Source organism: Neovison vison, chromosome 11 (genome assembly GCF_020171115.1).
Source record: "Neovison vison isolate M4711 chromosome 11, ASM_NN_V1, whole genome shotgun sequence".
Classification (NCBI taxonomy): Eukaryota; Metazoa; Chordata; class Mammalia; order Carnivora; family Mustelidae; genus Neogale; species Neogale vison.
In genome coordinates, this window is record NC_058101.1 from 164,628,374 (window position 1) to 164,655,076 (window position 26,703).

General features: G+C 51.0%; 2 protein-coding genes across 3 annotated transcripts; one reads left to right on the plus strand and one right to left on the minus strand.

Moving 5' to 3' along the window:
* Window positions 1-309: 309 nt before the first annotated feature.
* On the minus strand, window positions 310-5,514 carry POLR3D (RNA polymerase III subunit D). 2 transcript variants are annotated; one of them, XM_044225181.1, is made up of 9 exons: window positions 5,433-5,514; window positions 5,008-5,177; window positions 4,102-4,145; window positions 3,332-3,483; window positions 3,048-3,172; window positions 2,692-2,860; window positions 2,070-2,335; window positions 1,269-1,421; window positions 310-1,106 (listed from the first exon to the last, which is right to left on the minus strand). In XM_044225181.1, the coding sequence occupies exons 2-9, from the start codon at window positions 5,170-5,172 to the stop codon at window positions 984-986; spliced, it is 1,197 nt and encodes a 398-aa protein (XP_044081116.1). In that variant the 5' UTR covers window positions 5,173-5,177; window positions 5,433-5,514; the 3' UTR covers window positions 310-983. The 2 variants fall into 2 exon arrangements, with proteins under 2 accessions (XP_044081116.1, XP_044081115.1); XM_044225180.1 differs by having other exon boundaries at window positions 5,394-5,514.
* A 10,073-nt stretch (window positions 5,515-15,587) lies between these two features.
* LOC122889785 (phytanoyl-CoA 2-hydroxylase interacting protein) lies at window positions 15,588-26,703 on the plus strand. Its single transcript, XM_044225184.1, has 5 exons — window positions 15,588-15,970; window positions 19,499-19,692; window positions 20,918-21,092; window positions 22,748-22,865; window positions 24,556-26,703. Exons 2-5 carry the CDS (start codon window positions 19,528-19,530, stop codon window positions 25,088-25,090), a joined length of 993 nt encoding a protein of 330 aa, XP_044081119.1. The 5' UTR covers window positions 15,588-15,970; window positions 19,499-19,527; the 3' UTR covers window positions 25,091-26,703.

Consider the following 26,703-nt stretch of genomic DNA (forward strand, 5'->3'; position numbering starts at 1 on the left):
GGAGGATGAGTCCTGGCAACCCCTGCCCCGCCAATGTCTCCCAAAGGCAAATGTAGGGTGCTGGAAGGAGTCTCTGACTTCACCTCCGGTAGAACCTGCAGCTAGCACCTCACCACACTCAACAGGAGGCACTTAGCTAAGAGTGCTCAGGAGAAAATGGGCAGAGTGGCCTGAACCTGTATCTTCAGAGCTTCTGGGCCCAGGGGGATGGCACGTGCAGTCAGGAGGCAGGGAGAGAGCAGCTCTAGACACGTCTTCTGAGAGATTCTTGGAATCTCTATTTTGTTTGAAAACAGACTCAGGCAAAGGGAAGGGAAACTAACATTTATTGAGTGCCCACTGTGTTTATCTGGCCTTGTGCAAGGAGTTTTCATCTACAGCATTCCACTTCATCCTCACACCAACCCTGTGAGGTAGGTATTATCCTCATTTTTGTCCCATGAGGAATATGAGGCTCAGAGAGGTTAGGTAGTTTGTCCAAGGTCGCACAGCTAGTAACTGATGGAGCTGGGATTGAGCACTGAGTCCCAGACTCAAAAATTCCCTGCTCTCTCTCCAACAATGCTTCTTGGAAAAAAGAGAAGGGAGCAAAAGCAGCAACAGTCCTTACGCTTCCTACCCTGAGAACAAGCCACTCAGCAAAAGGAGGAGCATGGACTTTCCCACAGACCCTCCCCTCTCTACCTGGGGAGGGTACAGTCACTTGAAGAGATAAGACATAAATATAAAAATAAATAGAAGGGACAAGTCCCCCAGCAGCAAGGATGTGCAGGATCCATGCTGTGGGAAGGCCACTGTGCCATTCACAGCTGCCGTGGGAGGGAGCCACGTGGGCTCTGTGGGGGAAACTGGGACAATGGCTGCCAAAGGCTGGAGTGGGTGGGCTAAACAGGCCCCTTCTGGGTCGCACAGATTTGAGAACAAAACGTCTGGAGCAGGCAGCAGCCGTGGGCACAGTCACCATCATCCTCCATCTGCTCATTTTACCGGTGTTTGTGATCCAAGAGGGACTCAAAATCGGGGGAACATACAAGTTTGTGCTTTATGTGTCCCAGGACCGTCATCTCACCAGTCCGACTGTCTCCAAGGCCCACGGACACGAGCTCCTGCCAATCAACAGAGACAGCGATGAGAACCGAAGCTACACGGCCTGTTACTCAGTCCTGATTTTCATGTGATAACCCCGAGAATGCTTCTCCCTTGGCGTGGACCCCTCAACACTCCTTACCTCTTAAGGAGCCCCTACTACTACCCTTACGGGCTCTCACCTGCAGAAAGGAACAGGCGGTTCCCATTGTTACGTCTAGGGTCACCTTGCCCAGGAGGAGCTGCACCTTTCCTGACTTGCGGATGAGCAGCTTGCCAACCTGACCCTCTGTCAGGTCAGCCAGGGTACACACATTCTCTGCCAGCCTGGCTTCCTGTGGAGAGAATCAGAAGACAGAAACAGGGTAAGGAGCTGCTTCCTCCATCCTCCATGAATGACACCTTTTCCAAAGGAAAGCATCAGCAGCAGAGGTTAGAATGAGCTCCTCCAGAGGACCTTTCCCCAGGGCTCCCTGCCATTGGCTGAATGACAAAATGCAAAGCAAAAAGATCAACAAATGGACAAAATACTGGTAACTGCACGGGTGGAGGGATGGTACATGAGCATTTATGTTCTCTCATCCACGTATGTTCAAAATATTTCATTATAAAATATAAACACACGGGGTGCCTGGTTGGCTCAGTGGGTTAAGCCTCTGCCTTTGGCTCAGGTCATGATCCCGGGGTCCTGGGATCGAGCCCCACATCGGGCTCTCTGCTCCACGGGGAGCCTGCTTCCTTCTCTCTCTCTGCCTGCCTCTCTGCCTACTCGTGATCTCTGTCAAATAAATAAATAAAATCTTAAAAAAAAAAAAATTAAGGAAACACAGACATGATAGGGGTTGAAATACAAAGCCCCAAGTCCCTTGTGGGTAGAGAGAACAACATTTTGACTTTGGTGGCACACCTCTGCTTCCCCAAGAGCTCACTGTTTCCCTTCCTGGTGCCCCTGGCATTTTCGCAGAGCTCACTCCCGTGCATACCCGGTCTTTCTCCTGCTTTATAACCACCATCTGGCCATCCTCACTCTGCACCTCTGTCTTGATAGGCTTGATGTCCTGAGTAGGCGGCTGGCCAGGGAGCGTGTCTGGTAGCTGAAGGAACAGCAGCTCTTCTTCCTGGGTGAGGCTCAGCTCCCTGAGCAGCTCTGCCACAGATACGTCCTTTGGGAGGCCCGGGGTCTTTCTGGCTGTCCTGGGAGGAGCCTTGATCTTGGCCTCCTCCTCCTCATCTCGGGGCTCCTCTTTCACTGCCCAAGGTAACACAAATGGAAGGGCTATGAAGTGGCCATCTCATTGTACTCTTCCCTTCATCCCCCTCTGCTTCACTGTCACTCAGCCACGAAGTGGGAGGGAATCACTAGTTATGAAGAAGGATCCAGGAGTTATGTGTCTTATTTAAAAAGGAGCATCTGAGGCTAGGCCCACAGATCCATGTCAGCATGAACCTTCTGAGAGTGAGAATTCAATGTCCCTGTTCAGGTCATGTATTTTATAGCCAGAATGGGAGAGGACCTGCTTATGAATCTGGGAGGCTCATTCCGGGAGTGGAGTCCTGGGGGGCAGCCACAGGGAAGGAGAGGAGACATTAATGCACACATAGTACCTTTCACAACAGGGACATCCACCTCCATGTCCTCTTCCTTGGGGCCAGCCAGCCAAGGTTTAACATCTGGCTCTTCATTCTCTTCCTTAAAAAGCCACCCTGAGTGGGCCAGTGGCAGCTGCACAGGCATGTTTCGAGTGTCATTCCTCAGCCCAGGGTCATCGATGAACTACCAGGGAAGAGTCAGGAGGTCACATGGTCTGGCTAGCATGCACACATACCTGGACTGAAGACCACCACAGCCTCTTCTGACTGAAGATTCTTGCTGTTCACAGGTTTCCAGGATATCAGAGAGCTCTTATTCCCCCAAGACCGGTTCCCCAGAAGCCCATTCCTCCTGGCCGAGTGGTACCTACATCATCCTTCTCCAGCATGCGCAGGATCTGTTTCGTTTCTTCATCTGTCTCCCTCTTTTCTTTTTTGATGTTGATGATATGAGAAGGTCCCATGTCTGACACATCCACTGTCTTATCCCAGTTCCCTGTGGGAAATCATTCAGTTCACCAGAGGTACGGAAGAGGCCAACAGCAAGGAAAACTGAACTGGGAGCAGGGGAATTATACTGCCCTTGCCCTTCTCTTGGGCAGTCTGGACTGAAATCCACTGATTCCTTCCTCCCAGAACCCCAGAAGCTCTGTACCCTTTTTCTTCATCATTTCAGCTGGACCCTGCTCAAAGATGGAATGGGACTGGATCACTTCTGGACGGCCCCGGCCCCGTCCATGCCCTTCTCGCTGTCGGTCTCTATCCCTGTCACGCTTCTCCTTCTTGATGGTTACTTCTTCCTTGGGCCTGGAAAACAGAATGGAGTTAGGGAAACCACTCACTCACTCTGCCTCAGAGAACTGGTCTTACTCTACCACACGACTCTACTCCACCTGAGTGGAGAATTAATGAGCTGTAGCAGAAGAAGCAGAATTAGACCCTAAGTCTAGCACCTTTCCTATTTCCTTGATGGGGCAGTGTTCCTTCAGTTTGCTTTACATTTTACCTTCTTGCTTAAGAATATGCATTAGAACTACAACTCAAAAACTGAATTATAGACTGCCCCAAAATGTGGACTTTTTCGTATTGCTTGAAAGCAATAAGGTTGCAATACAAAAGAACGTAAGTGAAAACCTGACCCATATTTTTGTCTAAAGTAGGGCCTCTCAACTCTAGCTGTAAAAGATAATCATTCTGTTTCATTTCAAAAAAGTAAAATCCACTATTTCTAGAGACGGACTTCCAGGCCATCAGTATTTTTTTAAACTTGCACATTAGAATCACCTGGAAACCAGGGTCCAAAAATCACTAGTGAAAAAAATTAATACAGAAGTTTACATTTCAGAGACACATCCCTAGTTATTTCCCTGAATACCCAAAATCAGAGCAATAAGGGGAAAGTTTTTAGAAGGCCCAGCTACTTACTCTTCCTTGATTTTCCGACTGATGATATTTGGGGTGAAGGTTTTCTGAAAATAAAATACAGGAGTCACTGATTTGGTAAGTTCTGATGCCAAAGTAGAGAGAAAAATGAACATTCTCAAAGGTCATTCTACCTTCCCCATGGTTGTCAATGATTTAAAGAGACAGACGTGTACCTAAGAGGGACAAACACCCTGTCTGGATAGCTGTGGACTTACACACAGAACAGGGCACCAAAACCTATTCAAGGTAGCAGCCTCAGCTCTGCTCTCTCCAAGGACAGCCCTGAAAACTTATTTGTCTAATCTCACTTCCGGTCATCAAATTGCTATAGAAACCATAAGGTATCATAGGGAAGAGCACTAGCAGCAAGGTTCAAGTAGGAAGTCAGTCGGCCAGCACTCCCAGACTGCCACCAGCATTTCCAAAGGCAAACAAGTCTTTGAAAACTGGTTGCTTTATGCTTCCATTACAGCGCACACCCTAGGGGGTGGGATAAATTTCAGGGCTATACTTACATCTACAATCATAAACACAACAGAAAAGGACACAGAGCCTCCAATGTCCTGCCTAGGATTCACTACCTGCTGGCCTTCATGGGTTTCTTAAAGGTGTCCAAAACACATTTTTTAAAAAAAGGGAAATAAGCCCTGCTCAAGTTGCTTGGGAAGTAATTAGGATTCTCTGCCCTTCAGCCATCTCTGAGAACCAGGTCAGCATCTCGCACCCAGTATCTGGACCTGAAGGTAGGCAAACTCCCTAGAATCTGTCAGCAGAAGTCTGGGGGCGAGTTTCGTTAGGCCCAATACCAAGCCTGGCACACGGTAGGCCCTACTGAACATCAGCTGAACCCCAGGATACCGGAATTCAAGGTAGCAGGATTTCTTTAGAAAGGTGCCATCGGGGTACCTTCTTGACTCCTCCAAGGGTGAGGTCCCTGGAGCGGATGGAGGGAAGGCGACCTGGAGTGAGTGGAGGCGCCGGTCGCCGCCCGATAAGCCCCCGTCCCCCAGAGAGGAGGGGGCGGGGACCTCCCGGAGCACTCGGCTCGCCCGCAGCGTTTCCTTGCGACATTTTGCCTGGGAGAAAGGAAGGAAAGGGGCAACAAAGTCACTCGAGGGGGCGGATACACGGACCCTGGGCGGAACCCCACCCACGTGGCCTCTCGCCCCCCCTGTCAGTGCGTCCCTCCTTTCCACGTGGCAAGACTCCCCGGACCACCCAGTCAGAGCCCTTGGCTCGCTCTCAGCCCAGGTCCCCGGCCAGGCACGAGGCAGAGACGCCCCCCCGCGTACCCGGGCTGTGGCTCCACACCACGCGCGTCCCGACTTCACCTCCTTAGCGGCCCGCAGAACGCCCTGGGTCTCTGCGCCCGGCGGAAGTCTGCGTGGCAGGGCCCGAGCGCCGCCATCTTGCCGCGGGGCGGAAGTGAGGTCGGTGGGCGGAGCCGGGCCACAGTATTTATCCGGCGGCGCCTCGCTCCCCTCCGCCTTCTCTTCCCGGTTCTTCCCGGAGTCGGGAAAAGCTGGGTTGAGAGGGCGAAAAAGGAAGAGGGGTCTGGTCTGGGTTACGCTGCGGTGCAGCGCTCGGGGGTCTTGGCCCGAGCCAAGGGGCAGCGCCCAGCTCCGAGTCCGGGGATTGTAGCGGCCGCTACGACCCAGCATGGGGATTCGCCGTGGCGGAACCTCTGGGAGCAGTGGGGTCGCGGCTCGGCTCGGCGCGGCGCGGCTCGGCTCGGCTCGGGACGGGGCGAGGGGCGAAGGCGAGACCCGGACTCAGAGTTGAGCAGGCCTGGTCCCAGCCGAGCTGCGTCTGTGGGCTCGATGATGACCTTGGAGTGGTCACTGTACTCTGGGCTGTGGCCTCGCCCTCGCTTGGGGGTCCTTCCCTTGGGCTGCTGGTGTGTCCTTCCCTTGGGCTTCTGGTGGGATCCTGGGGTGGGGCTGTGGGCGCAGCGGTGGGGCACCCGCCCTCAGCTCCTGACTGCTTACCTTTGCGCGCACCCACGTTCCAAGACCTGAACCCGAAAAACGAAGTTTGCTCCTTTGGGAGGGACGAATTTAAAGAACTTTCATGGTGGCTGCGACATTTGTAATTTAACATAAAAATGCCTTTACTGTTCTCCCTAATCCCAAACCATGTAAAAACCACGTAACATTGCCGAGAGTTTGAGGGGAGGAAAACATTTCTGCTACAATTCCACATAGAATACTACTATTAAAACTTTTGTAATAGGGGCGCCTGGGTGGCTCAGTGGGTTAAGCCGCTGCCTTCGGCTCAGGTCATTATCTCAGGGTCCTGGGATCGAGTCCCGCATCAGGCTCTCTGCTCAGCAGGGAGCCTGCTTCCCTCTCTCTCTCTGCCTGCCTCTCCATCTACCTTTAATTTCTCTCTGTCAAATAAGTAAATAAAATCTTAAAAAAAAAAAAACTTTTGTAATATATTGCAATCCCCTTGTTGAGCTGTCATATTGTACCAAAATTTTGAATCCTCCCTTTTGAAATAACATTTCTCTGTTGCTGCATCAAATGAGTAATTCTTGGGTCTATGTCATGATTTGCCTATTTTCCTATTTGGACACTTAGATTGTTTTCCCCCACTGCTGCTGTAAATAACGCTGTAGTGAACATCTGGTGCATTTAAGGTCTTTTCTTCTTTTGGATTATATCCCTAGGACAACTTTTCAGACTTGTGATAACTGGCCAAGAGAAGATGTACTTTATTTTTTAAGTAAAATTTTTGAGAAAATAGATCACATGCAAGGCTTTTTTTTTTTTTTTTTTTTTTTAAATTTTAGAGCAAGAAAGGGAGAGCAGGAATGAGCAGGGAGAGAAGGGGAGAGAAAAATCTCAAGCAGACTCCACGCTGAGCTGAGCGCACTGACCCCCATGCTGGGCTTTATCTCATGATCCTGAGATCATGATCTGAGCGGAAACCAGGAGTCAGATGCTTAACAGACTGTCTCCCAGGTGCCCCAGATACACATGTGGTTTTAAGAAATAATACAGAGATCTCAATTTTTTTCCAGTAGAAACATATCCTAAAACTATAGTACAATATCACAACCAGAATATTGACATTATACATTAGAAATATAAAACATTTCCATCAATGCAAAGATCTCTTTTAGTTGTCTTTTTATAGCCATACCTCCCTCTTTCCGCCCACCCCTGGCAACCACTAATCTGTTCTTCACTTTCATACTTTTGTTACTTCAGAAGTGGAACTCATTCAAAAATGGAATCATACAATATTTGACTTCTTGGGATGGCTTTTTTCACTCAGCATAATTCCCTTGAGATTATCCAAATTGTTGAATGTATCACTAGTTCATTCCTTTTTATTACTAAGTATCCATGGTTTGTTTAATCATTTGTTCTTTGAAGGACATCTGGGTTGTTTCCAGTTTTTGGCTCGATTATGAATAAAGCCCCTATGAACATATATGAGACGGTTTTGTTTTTTACAAAGATACCTATTCATTATAGAAAATTTGGAAAATTTTAACAAACACCCAGAAGCAAATGAAAGTCATCCATTACATGCTTGAAGTTGTTTTCCTAGGCATGTAGCTTTTTAAAAATTGAGATGTTTTACACAAGGTTCAATAATCTGCTTTTGTTTCTCCTAACAATAAACTATAAATATCTTTGAGTTACTAAATATTCTTTTAAATTATCATTTTTTAAAAGATTTTATTTATTTATTTGACAGAGAGAGACCACAAGTAGGCAGAGAGGCAGGCAGAGAGAGAGAGGAGGAAGCAGGCTCCCTGCCAAGCAGAGAGCCCGATGCGGGACTCCATCCCAGGACCCCGAGATCATGACCTGAGCCGAAGGCAGCGGCTCAACCCACTGAGCCACCCAGGCACCCATTAAATTATCATTTTTAATGGCTAAATAGTACTCTACATTGTTGTCTTGCATCATAATGTCTTTAACCAGTTTCCTTAACCAGGAAACCAGTTTCCTTCCTGCAATGCTGATTGGATTTCTGCAAAATTTTTCACCCCAACAGGACAAGAGGAGAAAAGACTTAAATCAAGACTTCCATCTTTAACATTTTGGGGCTTGCTTCCTAACAACAATTACTATAATTTCCCATTAAGAACATTCTCCTGTGTTCCCTCTAAATAGGCTAATATACCTTTGGCACCATTCTCCTTTCTTCCATCTTTTTCTTCCTCTACTTCTACTTCTTCTTCTTTTTCTAGAGAGGGAGAGACAATGTGCACCCACGTTGTGTTGAGGAGGTGAGGTGAGGGAGGGGGAGAGAGAATGTCCAGCAGACTCCTTGCTAAGGGCAGAGCTGCAGGCTCGACACAGGGCTCAATCTCATGACCCTGAGATCATGACCTGACCTGAAATCAAGAGTCAGAGGCTTACCCAACTGAGCCACCTAGATGCCCCACACTATTCTCTTTTCTTCCTTTCCTTGCTCTAACACCTCCCTCTCTATTTTCTTCCAAAGGCTATATTCTTTCATCTCACCTCAAAAGAAACTGGTAAATCCTTACTAGCTGAACCCCATGTCATCACATCTGTGACTCTAGCAGATCTTAATTGTCATTAATAAAAGTTTATTTCTATGTATTCATAGTAAAGTGATCATCTCATTGTTGTCTCATTGATTAATGAAATTAATAAACTCTTAAGAGCAAATACAATTAGTTGTTGCTGTTGTTGGTTCCAAAAGCAGAATTCAGAAGATGTAAACAGATTCTGTAAAAAAACTGTTTCTATGAACTCTTGTTGGGCATTGGAAATACCAAATGAATAAGGAACTGTTTTGAATATGTATCAGTAGAAGAAAAAGAATGTGTGGTATGAAAATGCTATCCAAGCTCAAGCCATTACATGTTCTCTCTGAGTAATTTCTCCTGATTTGTTTGCATCATTTTGCAGGCCATTATTTGTTGGTTCCTCCTCGTCTCCTTGACCTTAACACTTTGGAGAGCCCTTGGATTCAGTCCTCAGAACTCTTCCCTTTTTTCTTTATACTTACTCCTTTGGCCCTGTTCAGTTTCTCGGCTTCAAACCCTGTGCTGAATGCTGATAATCCTCCGCGTCTATCTGAATATGGACCTCTCTGAACACCAGATGTGTATTTCTGCCTATCCGCCACTTCCACTTGGATGTCTACAAGACATCTCAAACCTATGTCCACATCCAAACTTTTGATCTCCCTCCTCAAACTGCTTTGAAATGTTCCCCATCTCAGTACATGGCATCCCTCAGGCTGCTCAAGTAAAAAAAAAAAAAAAAAAAAATAAGATTTTATTTATTTATTTGACAGCAAGAGGGGGATCACAAGCAGGGGGAGTGGGAGAGGGAGAACCAGGCTTCCTGGCGAGCACAGAGCCCGATGTGGGACTCGACCCCAGGACCCTGGGATCATGACCTGAGCCGAAGGCGGACACTTAATGACTGAGCCACCCAGGCGCCCCTCAAGTCAAAATTTTGCAGTTATTCTTCACTCCTGTCTTTCTCTCATGTGATGCATCCAGTGCATCAGCTTTTCCAGATATATCCAGAATCTTACCACTTCTCACCACATTTACTGATATGCCACCCTGGGTCTGGCCACCATATATATATATATATATTTTTTTTTTTTTTTTTTTGTCTGTGATTATTTTAATAGCCTCCTAACTGGCCTCCCTGCTTCCACCTGGGTCCCATCAGTTTAGTTGCAACATAACATAACTAACATATTTCACATCAGGTCACGTCTCTGCTCTTGACTTCCTAGAGGCTTCCCATTTCAGAGTAAAGACCAGAGAGTTTAGACTGGTCTACAGAGCCCTACATAATCTGTCTACCTACCTATCTACCCACCATCTCTCTGTCCTTAACTCCTACCACATGCCTGTCACTCACTCTGCTCCAGCGGCACAGGTTCCTTGCAGTATCCGGATCAATCCAGGATGCTCCCTTTCAGAGACTCTGCACCAGCTATCTGGAATGCCCTTCCTCCATGGAATTCTTTTTTTTTTTTTTTTAAGATTTTATTTATTTATCTGACAGAGATCACAAGTAGGCAGAGAGGCAGGCAAAGGGTGGGTGGGGGAGCAGACTCCCTGCTGAGCAGAGAGCCCAATGCGCCAGATCCCAGGACCCTGGGATCATGACCTGTGCCAAAGGCAGAGGTTTGAACCCACTGAGCCACCCAGGAGCACCCCGCCCCCCATGGAATTCTGCATGGCTCTCCTCCCCTCCTCAACCAGGTTTGTTTGTTTTTTTTAATCCCAAAGTCACGTTTTTCAAGAAGGCCTTCTCTGATGGTATTAAAAATTGTAACCTCCCCCATGACATTCCCTATCCCTATTTACTGACTTCTTTTTCTCTATAGCGCCATGACCTGATAGACACCATAGTTTATTTGCCTCTCCATCTTCTCCCCACCAGAAAGTAAACCCCGTAGGAGTAGGGACTTCTTTTCCTCCTCCCCTACAGTATCCTTACTGCCTGAAACAATACCTGACACAGAGTCAGCACCCAATAAATTTTTGTTGAATGAACAAATGAATTCCAGGCTGCGTTGAGACCAAGTAGCGAATCCGGATGTGTATTAGAGAAATAAAAAGGGTAGATTGTTTCCAGGTGGATTATACAAGTGATTGAAGTTTAGCACCGCTGAGGTAAAAGCCAACCTTGCATTGCCCGTCTGTATGTCTTCTCTGTAGGTTCTCTATGTGCCAGTCGCTTATGTGTACTAAGTAAAGTAAATGCTGAGCGAGTGGAGGGAAGGCTTTGAGGCATGACAGCAGTTTCTGGATCCGCAGCATCGAAGTCTTGTCCCTGAGATCTTGCTACGAAGTGCCCAGTGGTATTCCATGCCTTCTATGTTGTGCTCTTCCCCTTCGGGTACAGCTTAGTGACTATGCCAGTCTTGTGGATTCGTCCTATTGGTCCTTCCACTTCTCACAAAGCTTGTGATTCTTTCTTCATTGTTCTTGGGCTTTGTCCCTTGAAGTTTCTCTTTGCCCTTCCAGTATTTCATTAGTGTCTCTTCTATAGCTTTTCAGGGTGCTTAAATATAATTCAGCATTTTTCCCGCCTTAAAATTGTTAAATATTGGGCGCCTGGGTGGCTCAGTGGATTAAGCCGCTGCCTTCAGCTCAGGTCATGATCTCAGGGTCCTGGGATCGAGTCCCGCATCGGGCTCTCTGCTCAGCAGGGAGCCTGCTTCCTCCTCTCTCTCTCTCTCTGCCTACTTGTGCTCTCTCTGTCAAATAAATAAATAAAATCTTTTAAAAAAATTGTTAAATATTTAAGTAAAAAACAACTAAAAACACTTGAAAAGTTCAATGGAGTGAGAGTTGGAAGAGGTCTAATATAATTTCAAAATGATAAAGCAAATAAGCGCCAAGAAATCCATACGTTCTTACACACAGTCACTGCACTTTCCTGTCACTGCCAAAACATTGTAAATGAACAAAGTGGTTTTTATGAGCTGTCTGGATGTGTCTGCATTCATTGGCTCTTGAGATCCTTACACTTAGCTCAACCATGGGGAAATACATGTAAACATCTTGAGTCTATAAAATTTACAAACAATATTAAGACTGTAGGTCTTTTTTGCTTACAGCTTCTCTCTATTGCCTCACACTCTATATTTGCTCTATGTCCTTCAATCATGAAGAATCCAGCCCTTGTACTCAGACTTGAATTAGAATCAAGTTTTACATCTTATGGGCTGAGTCTCATTTCCCACCACCAACCCTACTAAGATAAGGTTGAAAGGTCAACCTCTCAGGGCTGTGGTGAGAACCCCATGCCTAGGGTCTTGGTGCTTAAGAATAAAATAATAAGGGACGCCTGGGTGGCTCAGTTGGTTAAGCAGCTGCCTTCGGCTCAGGTCATGATCCCAGCGTCCTGGGATCGAGTCCCACATCGGGCTCCTTGCTCTGCAGGGAGCCTGCTTCTCCCTCTGACTCTGCCTTCCACTCTGTCTGCCTGTGCTCACTCTTCGCTCGCTCTCTCTCTGACAAATAAATAAATAAAATCTTAAAAAAAAAAAACTTTAAAAAAAAAGAATAAAATAATAAAATTAACAATAATAATAAAATAGTTTTTGTTATTATTGTAATCATACCCTGGATATAATATTAAATATGGAAACTTCCAAGCATGCACAAAAGTGCAGAGGATAGCTTATTGGATATCCAAGTACCCAGCTTCAAGAATTATCTACCCATGCTAATCTTGTTTCATCTGTCCATCTCATACCCCTCCAGATTATTTTATTTTTTCCAGATTATTTTTAAATAGTCACGGATACCATGTCACTCACTCATAAATATTATAGTATGCATCTCTGAAGGATATTCTTTTTATTTTTTATTTTATTTTTTTAAATTTTAATTTACTTATTTGAGACAGAGAGAGAGAGAGAGAAAGCATGAGAGCAGGGAGGGTCAGAAGGAGATGCAGACTCCCTGCCGAGCAAGGAGCCCCGATGAGGGACTTGATCCTGGGACTCCAGGATCATGACCGGAGCCAAAGGCAGTCGCCCAACCAACTGAGCCACCCAGATGCCCCAGGATAGTCTTTTTAAAAATAACCATAAAGTATCTTTATCAGAGTATCATTCTTAAATACTATCAAATACCCCCTTAATATTCAAATTGCCCCACTGTCACACAGGGTTTTCTTTCTTTCCTTTTTTTTTTTAAGATTTTATTTATTTATTTGACAGAGATCACAAGTAGGCAGAAAGCCAGGCAGAGAGAGAAGGGGGGTGGGAAGCAGGCTCCCTGCTGAGCAGAGAGCTGGACTCGGGACTTGATCTCAGGACCCTGGGATCATGACCGGAGCCAAAGACAGAGACTTAACCCACTGAGCCACCCAGGCACCCAGGGTTTTCTTTTTTTTTTTTTTTTATTTTAAGATTTTTTTATTTTATTTATTTGAGAGAGAGAGAGACAGTGAGAGAGAGCATGAGCGAGGAGAAGGTCAGAGGGAGAAGCAGACTCCCCATGGAGCTGGGAGCCTGATGTGGGACTCGATCCCGGGACTCCAGGATCACGCCCTGAGCCGGAGGCAGTCGTTTAACCAACTGCGCCACCCAGGCGTCCCTAGGGTTTTCTTTTTTTAATGGTTTAAGTATCCAAATAAGGTCTATACCCTTGAATATTTTATTGGAGATATAATTAAGGTGTGGCAGAGTTTTTGCTGTAAAAACGTCCCTTGCAGTGTTGTTTAGAATGGAGAAAATGTAAAATAATCATAGTAGCGTAGGGGATTGGTGTGTGATCTGACAACAGAACATACTCAGCAATTTAAAACAATACTGCAGAAAGACTGTGTCATGAACAGAAAAGGTATCAGTAAGTGAAAAAGGCAGGTTACAAAACAATATTTATGCTTTCTATTTTTGTTATTAGAATATGTATCTGAATGGTGGGGGAAATGAATGATTTTAATTCTCCCTTCAATTTTAGAATCAAAATTTCTCATCTTTTTATAGTGATCATGGATTCCTTGTGTAATAAAAAGCTATTAAAAATAAAAATGCAGCAGAAGGGTATCTTGGCGGTTGTCTGGTTTCATACAGAGTTAGTTCTATTTGGGTTGTGAAGCTTTCTCCTTACCATGTGTTCTCTCATGTGATCTGAGGAGAAGTCCTCAGAGACAGGAAGCAGCAAAAGCCCTGAAGGGGTCTGTGGCTTCCCCGGAGGCTATCACACAGTTCCACTGAAGTGCACACAGATGGCTACTGTTCACCCTTGGGACACATGATCTCATGCGCCCTCCGCGTGCCATCCTGGGAAGGTGGGAGGCAGAGGTGTGCTAGGACACGTCTTCCTCTTAAGCAGGGAAACCGAGTTACAGAGAACCTGACTTTTCCTCACACTACCCCTCAAGGTAGTTGTGAGGCTAGGTTTGGGTCCAGATGTCTGGCGCTGGCCATAACCAGGAGATTACATTTTGCACCCCTTCAGAATTGCGACATTTCAATGTAGGTGTGCGAGGGGCGGGACCTAGGTAAGTTGGCTGAGGCAGTGCTTAATCCTGTCTCAGTGTACTGCACCACACTGCATTCTGTGGTTCAGGATCTGACCAGACTTGCTTGGGTTCTCCACACCCACCCAGGGAAGAATTGGCGTCTGCTTGTCCTTGCTTTCTGTAAAATTTTCACATTCTGTCCACTGTCACCTCCTCTAAACTTTGCTGCCTGCTGATGTCCGCAGCCCCCAAGTCCCTCTCGGTGAGTGTCCCTTGCACTCAGTTCATGCCTTCTATGGCACACTGAGCCCTCAGGCAGGAGCTGAGAGGTCTGTCCCTGGCTCCTGCCCCAAGCCCTCCCCACTCCCCACCATGCTTCTGCTTCCACGGTCCCCTCTTGGCTGTGCTCTGCCTGGACTCAAGCTGGTTTTGACTCCTCCTTCTCTGAATCCCTATCTGTACACTGCAATTTAGTTGTATATTTCTTACTCTCTATGTCCACCTCCCCCCGCCCTCAACAAAAGACCATGGGCTCCTTGCAGGCAGACACAAGTAATAATGATGGCAATGACAATAGTTCTGATGGATCACTGGGCCCTTCTTGTGTACCAGCCCCACAGCTGAGTGATTTACACAATTTCTCCTTTAGTATTTATTATCTCACTCAGCAGATGAAGAAATTAAAGCTCTGAGAGGTTGAGGAACTTGTCCAAGATCACCCAGCTAGAAAATGATAGAACAGGAATTTTAACCATATCTGACTATAAAGTCCGTGCTTTTCCACACTGTGCATACTTTGTCACTGTTGGTTGTTTGATTCAAATTTCCTTGAGTGCTCTTCACAGCGGCATCCCTGGGGTTTTCATGTGGTGGTAGAAAAGCCTCCTGTCAATAAGAAAGCTGATAGTATTCTCCCAAGCCCAGATGGTTGGTTGGGATGAGAACACTCCAAGCTCTCTATGTGTTCTTCCCACCCCCACTTTCTTGCCTCTGCACACCCTTCTCTGCCCCACAACCTCTCTCTCTCTCTCTCTTTCTCTTTCCTTTCCCTGGGGACAACTGAGCAGCCAGAGGACTCTCCCTAGATGATCGAGGATCGTCAGTGGGTCTAACATCTTGTGATAGCTTTGGTAAGAAAATGGAGCCATGGGTCAGCCAGAGTCCCCGAGGAGAGAATCCAGACTGAAGACCGAACCCCCATACCACATCTGGACCCTTTCCCGTCAACAGCTCCCCTTCCCTTCCCCGACTCAGAATCCTTTCCTGGGGACTCCAAAGCCTCTGGGCTCAGCCCCACCCCTCTCCCAGCATCCTAAAGTTTGGGGGCTGCATTCAAGTGAGAGATTTCCAAGTCGAGGTGTGTTGGAGAGACTTCTGAGGGCAGCTTGTCCTGCAAGAACAGGGAAAAGTGGCAGCCACCGCCGCTGTGTCTGAGGACATCAGCAGAGCTTCCTGAGAGACCCTCTGCCCTTTCCCCTCCCACCAGTCCAGGGAGCGGGGACCAAGCTTGCTTATTGTCACCTGACGCTGGGCAGCCACTGATCCCATTGGTGGAGCCAGATTCGGTCTGGCTCTCTCGTTCTTTCTCGCCTTCTCTGCCTCTCTCTCTCTCTCTCTCTCTCTCCTCCACGCTGCTTTGATTTCGCTCTTGCCTCTCCTTGCACTCGGCTGGGAACATCGCCTCTCTGGGGGCAGCAGCCGTGCGTGTGCTGCAGAGCCAGGCGGGAGCTGCCTGCGGGGCATGGAAGAAGCCTCTTTGGCAGCCTCGAGAGGAGTGAGAGGAGCGAGAGGAGCAAGCGAGCGCCACTGCCTGTGACCCAGGCATCGGCCGCTGCCCCTCTCCCTGGGGAGAGCACATCCATACAGAGGTCTCTCCCTTCCCTCCCTTCCAGGTCTTCCTCCGCAGAGCCCGGTGGAGCCAGGTGAGTGCGCGTCCTCCCCAGAACATCCCTCTGTCAATTCTGAGAGCGACTCAGGTGGCAAGGGGCTAGGAGCTGGGGGCACCAGGGGCCTGCCACCGTCCACGATGCCCGCCTAGGTCGCCAGGGCCAACGACCTTGTCCCCTGTCCCCCAGGGCCTTGGCAAAGGGATTAACAGCTGGATCCAGTCCCCCGGGGCACCACAGTCAGTCACCCCGTGACCATTCTGCTGCAGTCAGCTATGCCAAAGGGGACAGCGGGGGAGGGGGTCAATGTCCCCCTGGCCGGTGGGGGGCCTTTCTGGAAGGGCATGGGCAAGGGCTGTTGGTGTGTATAGCACGTAGGCATGCTTGCGAGGAGACTGGAGGTTTGCTTGCGTAGATAGTTCTGTATGCACGCACTTCTGCTCTCGTGTGGGCTTCCGCCGCTGGGGGGCCTGTTTAGGGACATATGTTTCTTGTACACGTGAGCTACGTGTGTGGGGGCTTACTTCTCTGAGTAGCCTCTGGGTTCTGGGGGTGGGGGCAGTGTGAGGCGGTGTATTTATGGAGTGGACATATCCTTGTCATGTGTGTGGGAGGACATGGTGAGGGAGGGATTGCATGTAACTAAAGGGTTTCTATGTGGGGATGGGCAACTCCGGAGCAGAAAGGGGTAGGTAGGTGGAGAGTGTGGGCAGAAGCCACTGTCTGTGCGCAGACCCACGTAGCTGTGCAAACCTGTTGGCATGTGGAGGATCGGGGCTGGCAGAGTGTGGCTAGGCACAAACCAGATTTTCAAAGTCTGGCTCTCTGAGCCTGAAGAAGATTTGAGAGAGGCTACCGGGATCTGGGCGGGGGTGGACACGTGTGTGAGAGTGCACGTGTGTGTGCAAGCCGGCGTGTGAGTTGAGTGCCTTGTGTGGAGGAAGCACAGGTGCCTGTTGGCGCCCGTGGCTTTCTTTTTTTTTCCCAAATATGGCTTGCGGACTAGGTGTGCATGCATATGTGCGTGTGTGAGCCTGTGGACTTCAACATGTGTGGGTCTGGGTGGAGGCATGACAGCTCATAGAGGGAAAACTGGGGGACATTCTTAGACTGTGGAAGGTGGCGGAGGCACCTGAGTGCATAGGTGAGTGCGTGGGAGCGAGGCTGTCTGAGGAGGTGTGAGCAGCCCTTGTGTGGCAGGTGTGGGTGGGCACATTCGGCGCATGTGTGTGCGTGCGTGTATGTGTGTGCACTCATGGGCCTGCCTGTGTGTGGGTGTGTAAATGCTTGTCTTGGCAGCGTGGGTGTTTCTCAGGTGCTGTCTCAACCTGTCCCTCACACCCTGACATTCCCCAGGCACCTGGACTTGGAGAACTGGGGCTCACGCCCACCCTCGGTCCACCCTGGCTTTGCTGTTCTCCCAAGTGTCACTCACGACCACTCTCCCAGGCTAGCACAGGGGGAGTAATCTCAGTGCTGCTAGAACTGTAGAAAGGAAACGATGAGCCAGCTCCTAGAGTCTGCACCCCCCCAAAATGGCTGCCCCTCTCTCTGGGGGAGAGTCTGAGGAGAGGAGTACTGAGGCAGGAATAGGTGCCCACCTGTCCAGTAGGCAGGGACTAAATCTGCTGTGGATGGGAGGTGGTCACTCAGGATGGGAGTGTGTCTGTGTTGGGGTGTGTGTGTGTGTATCTGTGTGCATACGTGTGTCTCCCTGGGAAGCTCCTCACTGGAAGCCCAGAGCATACCAAATCCCCAAGTCTCCACATCTGTCCCCATGAATTATAAACTGGTTTATTGCACAGTTGTTTCACAATCCTATCCTGCTTTATTTTGGGATGAACCTGGTAGCACCCCCGTGTTTGTTTATCACAGGACTCCCTGCACACAAGCCACCAACGTGTGGCTGAACTTCATGACAGGAAGGCTTAGGGTAGGAACCCAAGATCAAATTCGGGCTCAGGGGGCATCCTGGAACAGGTAAAAGCCATCACCCATATCCTTCCCTCTGTGCCTGCCACTCAGGCGCCCACGGATGAATTTAGCCCACCAGGCTCCACAACAGGCTTTAACTGACAGGCAAGTGTGGGTTGGATCTTCTGGAAGCTATAAATAGAAGTACCTGCTTTTGAAGGCACGAGGTACCCTCACCCTTAGCACCTGGGGAAAAAGAGGAGAAGAAGCAGAAGGGGGAGAAAAGGAAACAACATTCCAGAAACCTGAGGTGTGCTGGGATGGGGCTTCAGAAGGAACCGGGAAGGCACGAGCTCCACTGGGCACTAAGCAAATGGCCGGAAGGAAGTCCAACCCACATTCATGTTCTTGTCCCAGAGACAGTCCCACCCCTCTCCCTGCCCCTCTCCCTTCCCACCCTGTTACCCCAGAGCTCATGAGCCAGGCCACAGTCAAGGCCAGCATTAGCTCTTGCTAGCTAAAGCACAGGGGAGCGCCAGTGATGTGGTCCTCTGATCCCTGAAAGAGCAGCCCGGGTGGAAGCAAAGAGAAAATGTAATTACTCAAAAGGGAAAGACAGAAGAAGAAAAATAACAGTAAAACCATGTGCACCGACCCATATACACATGCCATGCACATCACACACATATCTCGCACACACACTCACATACACACACACACACACACACACAGAGGGACACAACCTTTGCTCAATGACTAAGAGTTTGGGCTCTGGAGTCAGATGTGAGTTCAAATAACTTCCTAGCTGCATGACCTCTGGCATCTCATCTCGGTATCCCCCCAACCTCAGTGAACCCATCTGTAAAATGGGGATAATAATAGTACTTACCTATGGTGAGGCTTGCTTGAGATGATGTTTGGGCAATTATCACCACAGATCGGCCTGTTGTGGATGGCAAAGGTAAAACGAATTATTCAAACGAGTCGAGCAACAGAGGATCAGCTGAGAGGAAAGAGTGACAGTCGAAAAGTTGGGGGCGGAAGAAGAGCTATGGCCCGTGCTGGCCCCTCCCGCCATTGGTATATCCATGTGCATCTCCGTGGCGCTTGGACTCCCAGCCTTGCATCTTGGCAACCCTCCCTGAGTCACCCTGAGGGAGGAGGGAGGTCTGAGCCCAAGCAGCCTGGCACCCTTGGCCTCTTGGCTACTGGGGCCCTCTGTCCACCTCAACCCTCATGCTGGTCTCCTCAGTGGGTGCTTCCTGTCTCTCCTACACTGCCTCATACAGTTCTCTCCACCCCCACTCCCTTCTCTTTTCACGCCTGCTGGCTGAGGGCCCCCCCCTCGGCTCCATCTGCTGCGAATCTGTCCTGTCGGCGTTTGCAGCATTCCCACTGCCTCGGCCACCTGTCAGGTGCTGTCTGCTCCGCAGACCCCTCTGAGGAGAGCCAAGAGCCCCCCCAGGGGGGACACCCCATCCCACCCTTGGTCCTACCCCTCTATCTTCCCATGCACTCTTCCCATCTGATGTGATGAGGCGGGTGCAGTCAATGGATTCCCAAGGTTCCAGTTTGCAAAGCATGTTGGGAACGAGACATTCCAGAAAACTCTGGTGGGGAGGAAGGGGCTAATTCTTCCTCTCCCCTCAGTCCCCACAGGAGCCAAGCCAGAGGGGAGCATGGAGCTGCTGTCCACGCCCCACAGCATCGAGGTCAACAACATCACCTGTGACTCCTTCCGCATCTCCTGGGCCATGGAGAACAGTGACCTGGAGAGGGTCACCCATTACTTCATTGACCTTAACAAGAAGGAGAACAAGAACTCCAACAAGTTCAAGCACCGGGTGAGTAGAGGGTGCCCAGAAGGCCTCTTGCTCATACCCCTCCTTGAAGGAGGCAGGGTAATGGAGTGCTGTGTGGTGATCATCGGGAGTCAGACAGGTCTGGTTCAAACACAGGCTCTTCTCAGTGTGGAAACTTAGGAAAGTTATTTAGCCTCATTGAGCCCAAGTCCCTTCACTGGTAAAAACGGAATAATAATGTGAGCCCCCACGGGCCTGTGAGAGGCATCCGTTAGGTAATGTTCACATGGTGTCTGGCTTGGGGCCCAGCTACTGGGAACACCAGGATTGGCCTCAAGACGGGGCCTTCAGACGGGGTGGGAAAACCTGAGGGGGGCCACAGACACCACACCTGGGGCTGGCGTCTCAGGGAATGACAAAGCCGCTGACTCAGGAAGCAGCTTTGTTGTTGACTGTGTGGGCGACACAGGCCATGGGAGGACTGGGGCTCTTTGCTTGGTCCTCACTGACCCCTCTTAGACTGCTGTGATCCTCTCGGTCCCCGGCCCTCTGGCCTACTGGTGGCTGGGTTGAGGAGAGCAACATGGCCGAGTCCTCCGCTGGCTGGGGTGTCCTTTCCCTGGGTTAAAGCCGGTGTGGGGGTGGGTGAGAGGAAGGCTCCCATCTTCTCACACTGGCAGAGGGAAGGGGGAAGAATGAGGTGGGAAGGAGCTGGTTCCCACGACGACTGCATCATGTGGGTTACTCACCCTCTCTCTCTTTGGAATTGGCTCTCCCGATCTGGGTGTCTTTTGGCAGGCCAGTTGCCACGGTGACGTGAATGTTCAACACCACCCCCTTAACCCTCCCCCCCCACAAAGAATAAGGCATATTTTCCCTTCCTCCCTGGCTCTCAGCATTTGCTGTTGCCGTGGAGACGGCACTGCAGTGTGCAGAGCTCTCGAAGTCTCCCTCGAAAACGGAGGTCTCAACGTCCTCAACTTTTCGGCCTCCACCCCCGTGGCCTTTCTCCTTAGCTCCCAAGAGAACGGGCATCGGGGGCATTTCGGAGGGGTGGAGGCTGGGGGTTATCTGTATGGCCTTTCCAATGGCCACTGCTTGCTTCCGCAGGAAAATGGTGGCCAGGGCACCGAGCCATTGAATCATGGAGATTTTGGCCCTCCTCAGGCAGCCTAGGGGCTGGCTGGGGAGCATGAGGCCTGGCGGAATACCAAGGTTGGGAGTGACCCCCTCTTTGACTCTAGGTTCTCTGCATCCCATTTCTCAGGATGTCCCCACCAAGCTTGTGGCCAAGGCTGTGCCACTGCCCATGACTGTGAGAGGCCACTGGTTCCTGAGCCCCCGCACGGAGTACAGTGTGGCTGTGCAGACGGCAGTGAAGCAGAGTGACGGGGAATACCTGGTATCTGGCTGGAGCGAGACGGTCGAGTTCTGCACCGGGGGTGAGGCCCTGCTCTCCTGCTGCTTTGACACATCAGGCTTAGTTAGGGTCAGGAGGGGGCTGTTCCTTAGCCCTGCAGCCGCTTATGAACACCTCCTGAGGGCACAGGACTTTGGCCGACAGGGCGGCCCCCATGGACGAGACCCACGCCTGCCCCGGAAAAGCCTGCGGTCTGACACAGGAGGCAGACGTCAGGGCTCCTAGTCATGTTGGCAAAACCACTTCCATAGAGGGATGTCCTTCTTCTCTGGCTCGGGGCAAACATACTGTTTTGAATTGCAATAAAATATACATAACACAGAGTCTCCCATTTCAACCAGTTAAGTGTGTGGGTCAGTGGCATTAAGTCCGTTCACAGAGGTTGTGCGACCCATCTCTAGAACATCTTCCCTATACCCTCTACATGACAGCTCCCCTTCCCTCCTCACTTCAGCCCCTGGCAACCACCATTTCACTCTGTCTTCCGAAGCTATGACTATTCTTGGTATCTCCTGTGAGGGGAATCATGCAGCATTTGTCCTTCTGGGACTGGAGCGTTGGCTCTGTCATTTTACTCAGCATCCTGTCCTCAAGTTTGGTTCATCCGTGTTGAGCATGTGTCAGAATGTCCTTCCTTTTTAAGACAGAATAATAGGCCGTTGTATATGTAGACCGCACCTCGTTTATCCATCATCGGCCGATGGACAGTCAGCGAGTAGGAATAATAATAATAATCCCATTTGCTCCTCTCGAGTCTCCACTTAGCCGGGGAACATGACCCCTATTCAGAGGTCCTGCAAACCCTCTTAGCAGAATTTTGTTGGCAAATTCCAGCACAAATAAGTGCCAGGCTTATGTGTCCCTACCGGGTCGTGGATGACCCGGGATCTGCCCCACAAATAGTCCACTCTTTTGGTGTCCACAGTGAGAACTGCTCCAGATCTCTCTCTGTCACAAGGAAAGGGCAGGGAATATTCCTAGCCCCAGGCTTCTGAGGCGGCTGGCTTCATCCTCTGCCAGGGCCCATGCCCTAAGTCTCCTTGACTTGCCATTCTCTTTCAAGCAGTGCTTTTCCTTAGCTCGGCTGTAAAGCCCCACTCTGGGGTGCTCTTGCTCCCTGCGGGGAAAGCCTCTTGGTTTACTCCAGAGCCCCACCCGCAGTGGGAGTTTAATTCAAACTGGGGAGCTGGGGATGGCTGCGGTCCAGTCCCCACTCTTCTTGCCAAACCCAGCACCCTGGCCAGGGCTGCATCTGCAAAGGAGGAAAGGGCACCTTTTTCTAATCTGTACAAAGGCCCTGTCTTGGTTGGCAGCAGCTCTGCCTGGACCCCAGGACTCCTCTTCACATGAGCATGGCTGGGGATCACGGCTCCTGGGCCCCCTGGTATGACTTTGTAACTGGGCAGCCCCTGCCCCTTTTGGACTCAGCGAGCCTAAGCCTTTGGCAATGGGAGGGCAGAGGTGATGAGGACAAACAGCATCCAGCTGTCCATGTTCCCAGCTGAGCCCCCTGGCCTGCTCCTATGTGGTCCAAGTTGCTGGGACTATTTGGTGTCCCCTGTTGCTCTGAGGACAGGGGTGGGCTGACATACTCCGTGCGCAGTGGGCAAGTGTGGGGGCGGGGCGAGGCTGTAATACCCATCCTGACCCTGGGCTTACCAGCTGGAACTCTTGCAGATTACGCCAAGGAGCACCTGGCGCAGCTGCAGGAGAAGGCCGAGCAGATCGCAGGCCGCATGCTCCGCTTCTCCGTCTTCTACCGCAACCACCACAAGGAGTACTTCCAACATGCCAGGTACAGCGTGGCCCCCAGCAGGGCCCCGGTCTTGCTTTCCACCCTGCCTCTGTTTTGCCTGGAGGGTCCTGGCTGTCTCATGTCATGCCTACCTTGTCACTGCCAGCCCCTCCTAAGGAGACCCTATGATCTCTTACCCCAGACTGGCTGCTGTGGGGACAGCTGGCTTCTGAGGACTGAGCTCCAGGGAAGGAAAGGGCCCTCCGGTTGGGGATGCTATGGGGGAACCATGGTATCTGGCCTGGGTGAACAAGATCTTGAGTTTGCTCTTTCTTTGGGATAGTTCCTTTCACTGGGTTCTGATGCCAAGAGTCAGCTGTCTTTCCAGTTCAGGCTCTGGGGCCTAGGGGAAGGTGGTGAGGGGAGCACAGGGCGAGAGGATTCTGTGCATGAACGGTCCTAGTCTTCAAGCTGTGTACTGTGGAGCCTGGAGGCTCCAGGGAGGTGTTGCAGGGCATTTTAGGCGGGTAATGAGGGGTCGTGGGGGAAGTCAGGGGGAGGCTTGGTGGGCCCCACACCTGTTGTTCAACTGAAGCAGCTTCAATTTCATTGTCTATCGACTGCCTATGTATAATATCCTTTGGGAATGAGAGGGGCTCTGTAGTCCAAAAATATTTGATCCAATTGATGATCTAGTCCAACCCACCCAGCCTACAGATGGGGAGCCCGAGGCTCAGGGAGACAGTAAGTCATCAGTCACCTGGGACATCCAGGACGCGACAAGGGTGAAGCTCTCTGGGGCTGCCCATCCCCCCAGGCCTGCTGACACTGCTCCAAGTCTATGCCCTTCTAAGGCTGGGCTAGGGCAACCTACTAGTCTTATTGTCTTTGTCAGTGCATTCAGCTGGGGTGGGGTGCTCCCACCATAACCCGGTGTGGCATGGAGCTAGTGGGGTCTTTGGTTTTTGTACTAAAGAAGAGAGGCAGCAAGGTGAATGTTGAGCACACTGGCCCAGTTCCAGCTCCTCTGGCAGCAAGCAGGCAAGAGAGGGAAAGCACCCATATGTGCCAGGATGTAAAGATGAATAAAGGACAGAGTCCCCCTCTTGAAAATCTGAGAGTCTATCAGTGGGACAGTACAGACAGACGAAATGTAAGAAGTACGTGTGATTGTTGGGTAAAATTCAGTGTCTGCACACAGTAGGCAGTCAAAGTTTTGTGGAATAAAAGTGCCTGATGTTCCTGGAAGATTCTGGAGAGGAGGGGACACCTGTGCGGGGCCTGGAAGGATGATTAGGAGTTTACCGGGCCAGGTGAAGACAGGTGGGAAAGGCAGTCCAGGCAGAGGGAAGAGCACTCACTGCAAAGTCACAGAGGCAGGAAAGTCGGGGTTCGTGTGGGCCTGGAGGATGTTACTTGTGGGAGTGGGGATGGGGGGAGGTGGGGTCAGAAAGACCGGATCTTGATGCCCTTGCTTTTCATGAAAGCCCCATCAAAGGGTTTTAAGCTGGGGAGTGGTAGGTTCAGACCTCTCCTCTATGAAGGAGTGGGTTGCATCAGCCCATCTCTAGGGCTCTCCCCGATCTCAAATTCTGGAATGTTCTATTTGCGATGGACGGAGGCGGCAGCTGGTGGGAAAGCTGGGAGCCGTGCTGGCTCCTTTCTCAACCACACATAGCAGCCAAGGCTCAACCCAGCTAACCAGCAGCATTTTCTCTTTCCTTTGGCATTTTTCCCCTGGGATGGGTAGGACCCACTGCGGGAACATGCTGCAGCCCTACCTGAAGGACAACAGCGGCAGCCATGGCTCTCCAACCAGTGGCATGCTCCATGGCGTCTTCTTCAGCTGCAACACAGAGTTCAACACAGGCCAGCCTCCTCAGGACTCCCCCTACGGCCGCTGGCGCTTCCAGATCCCCGCCCAGCGCCTCTTTAACCCCAGCACCAACCTCTACTTTGCGGACTTCTACTGTATGTACACAGCTTACCACTATGCCATCCTGGTGCTGGCCCCCAAGGGCTCCCTGGGGGACCGCTTCTGCCGTGACCGCCTGCCCCTCCTGGACATTGCCTGCAACAAGTTCCTGACCTGCAGCGTGGAGGATGGGGAGCTGATCTTCCGCCACGCCCAGGACCTCATCCTGGAGATTATCTATACGGAGCCCGTTGACCTGTCCCTGGGCACCCTAGGGGAGATCAGCGGGCACCAGCTCATGAGCCTATCCACTGCTGACGCCAAGAAGGACCCCAGCTGCAAGACCTGCAACATCAGTGTGGGCCGCTAGGGACTCCTGGGGAGCTGGGGGGCTAGGGAGAGATGACAGGCAGGGTGGCGATGGGTGGCATAGGTTCAGGGAGCTGGCTTTCTCTCCCCTGCCCCCCGCTCCCTCCACGCCACGGCCTCCCCCTTTCCCACCCCTTGGTGTTAGAGGTAACAGAGGGCGTCCCCTTGGTAGGCGTGGCCTATTCACCCCCTGGTGGACTTGGTAACGCTTCTTAGCCTCCGTACGTAGGTTGGTGGAAGGAGGGTAGATTTCCGGAGATTTCCCCGTTCCTGGTTTCCCTCAATCCTGCTGTTTCTTGCTTATTCCCAGCCTCCGTCCCATGGAAACTTACAGCCTGGGGGCTGTAGCTGAGCAGCCACCCGGGGCCAGAGCCCACGTGTTGCTTGCCCGCCCCCAGAGGCACTGCAGAGAGCTGCCGGGCGCTCGTCTTTAGCCCCGCCCACCGCACTCAGGGCCAACCACAGAATACCCCTCCCCTCTGTGCGGGTCCCGGGGGCTGCTGACTCCAGGCCTGGCACTTTTCCCTCTCTATACATAGTCTCCTGCACCGCTCTGACCCCCAGCTGCTCCTTGACCCCCAGCACCCTCTTCCTGCATGGGGAGAGCTGTCCTTCATCCCCCCTTCTCCACCTGCCCTCTAGAAAGGGGCCCTCTTTTTCCTCTTGGCTTTGGGGGCTCCGAGCTGTTGGGACTTTTCCTTTCTCGTCTGGAGATGCTGTATACCCCAGCGTATCTTCTCCCTTGCTCAGAGCACTGAGGTCTGCAGTAGCAGCCACTGGGGTCAAGGAGGGGGACAGAGAACCCTGAGACCCAGAGGTACCCCTTCTCAGTCGGAAGTGGGCCGCCTCCTGCCCTGAGGGGACCCAGTGTGGAACTATAGTTGCAGGGTTTCCGAAGAGCCCTGACACTTTGCCTGACTGTGCGCTTTGCTCGCTCTCTCTGCCGCGGCGCCGTGACTGCACTGTGCCTGCGTGTGATCTGGACTGTGGCTTCCCTGCCACCGCACCTCACGCCCCACCCACTGGCACTGTCTGCTCCCCACCGCGAGCCTGTTGGCGGAGAGCCCCTTCCCTGGGGAGTTTTTGGAGAAGTCTTCCTGGGCCTCCCAGCGTTTTCGCCTATCTCCTACTTTGGTACGGGTGGTAAAGGTGGTGAGGGTGGACCCCTGGGACAAGCAAAGGGGGTGGGGGTGGCGGGTGGAGGTGTGGATGGAGGCAGCTAGCTGTTGGGGAGGATGGTGGAGGTGAAGTCAGGCAGAGGACTCCAGCCCCCACAGTGACAGCCAGATTTCTGTAGTGAAGTACAGAAGGGGCCAGAAGGCCAACAAGGCCATATCTCAGTAAGGGCGCAGGTGGGACAGCTGGTCGCCTCTTGTGTAGCCACAGGGAGTGGTGTGGTCAGCTGTCTCCATGGCATGAAGCAGGTCTGGAGGCCCTGGGAGATGCATAGAGGAGAGGACATGGGCTCCCGGGGCCTTTTCCCCCTCTGCTGACTGCGTTGCTGTGGGGGGTGGCCCTCTGCTCTCTCCTGGCCCTGTGTCTGCCCTGAGCTGGGGGCACACCCGCCTGTGTTGTGCTTGCGACCATGCATCAATAAAGCGCCATGGCCTGAGA

Coding starts and splice junctions, on each gene's coding strand:
- POLR3D (XM_044225181.1), bottom strand. CDS start 5,172: ATGTCGCAAGGAAACGCTGCGGGCGAGCCGAGTGCTCCGGGAGGTCCC. Junction 2,861..3,047: donor GCATGCTGGAGAAGGATGAT/GTAGGTACCACT, acceptor CTTCCCTGGTAG/TTCATCGATGACCCTGGGCT. Junction 2,336..2,691: donor GGATGTCCCTGTTGTGAAAG/GTACTATGTGTG, acceptor TACCTTGGGCAG/TGAAAGAGGAGCCCCGAGAT.
- LOC122889785 (XM_044225184.1), top strand. CDS start 19,528: ATGGAGCTGCTGTCCACGCCCCACAGCATCGAGGTCAACAACATCACC. Junction 19,693..20,917: donor CCAACAAGTTCAAGCACCGG/GTGAGTAGAGGG, acceptor CCCATTTCTCAG/GATGTCCCCACCAAGCTTGT. Junction 21,093..22,747: donor GGTCGAGTTCTGCACCGGGG/GTGAGGCCCTGC, acceptor GAACTCTTGCAG/ATTACGCCAAGGAGCACCTG.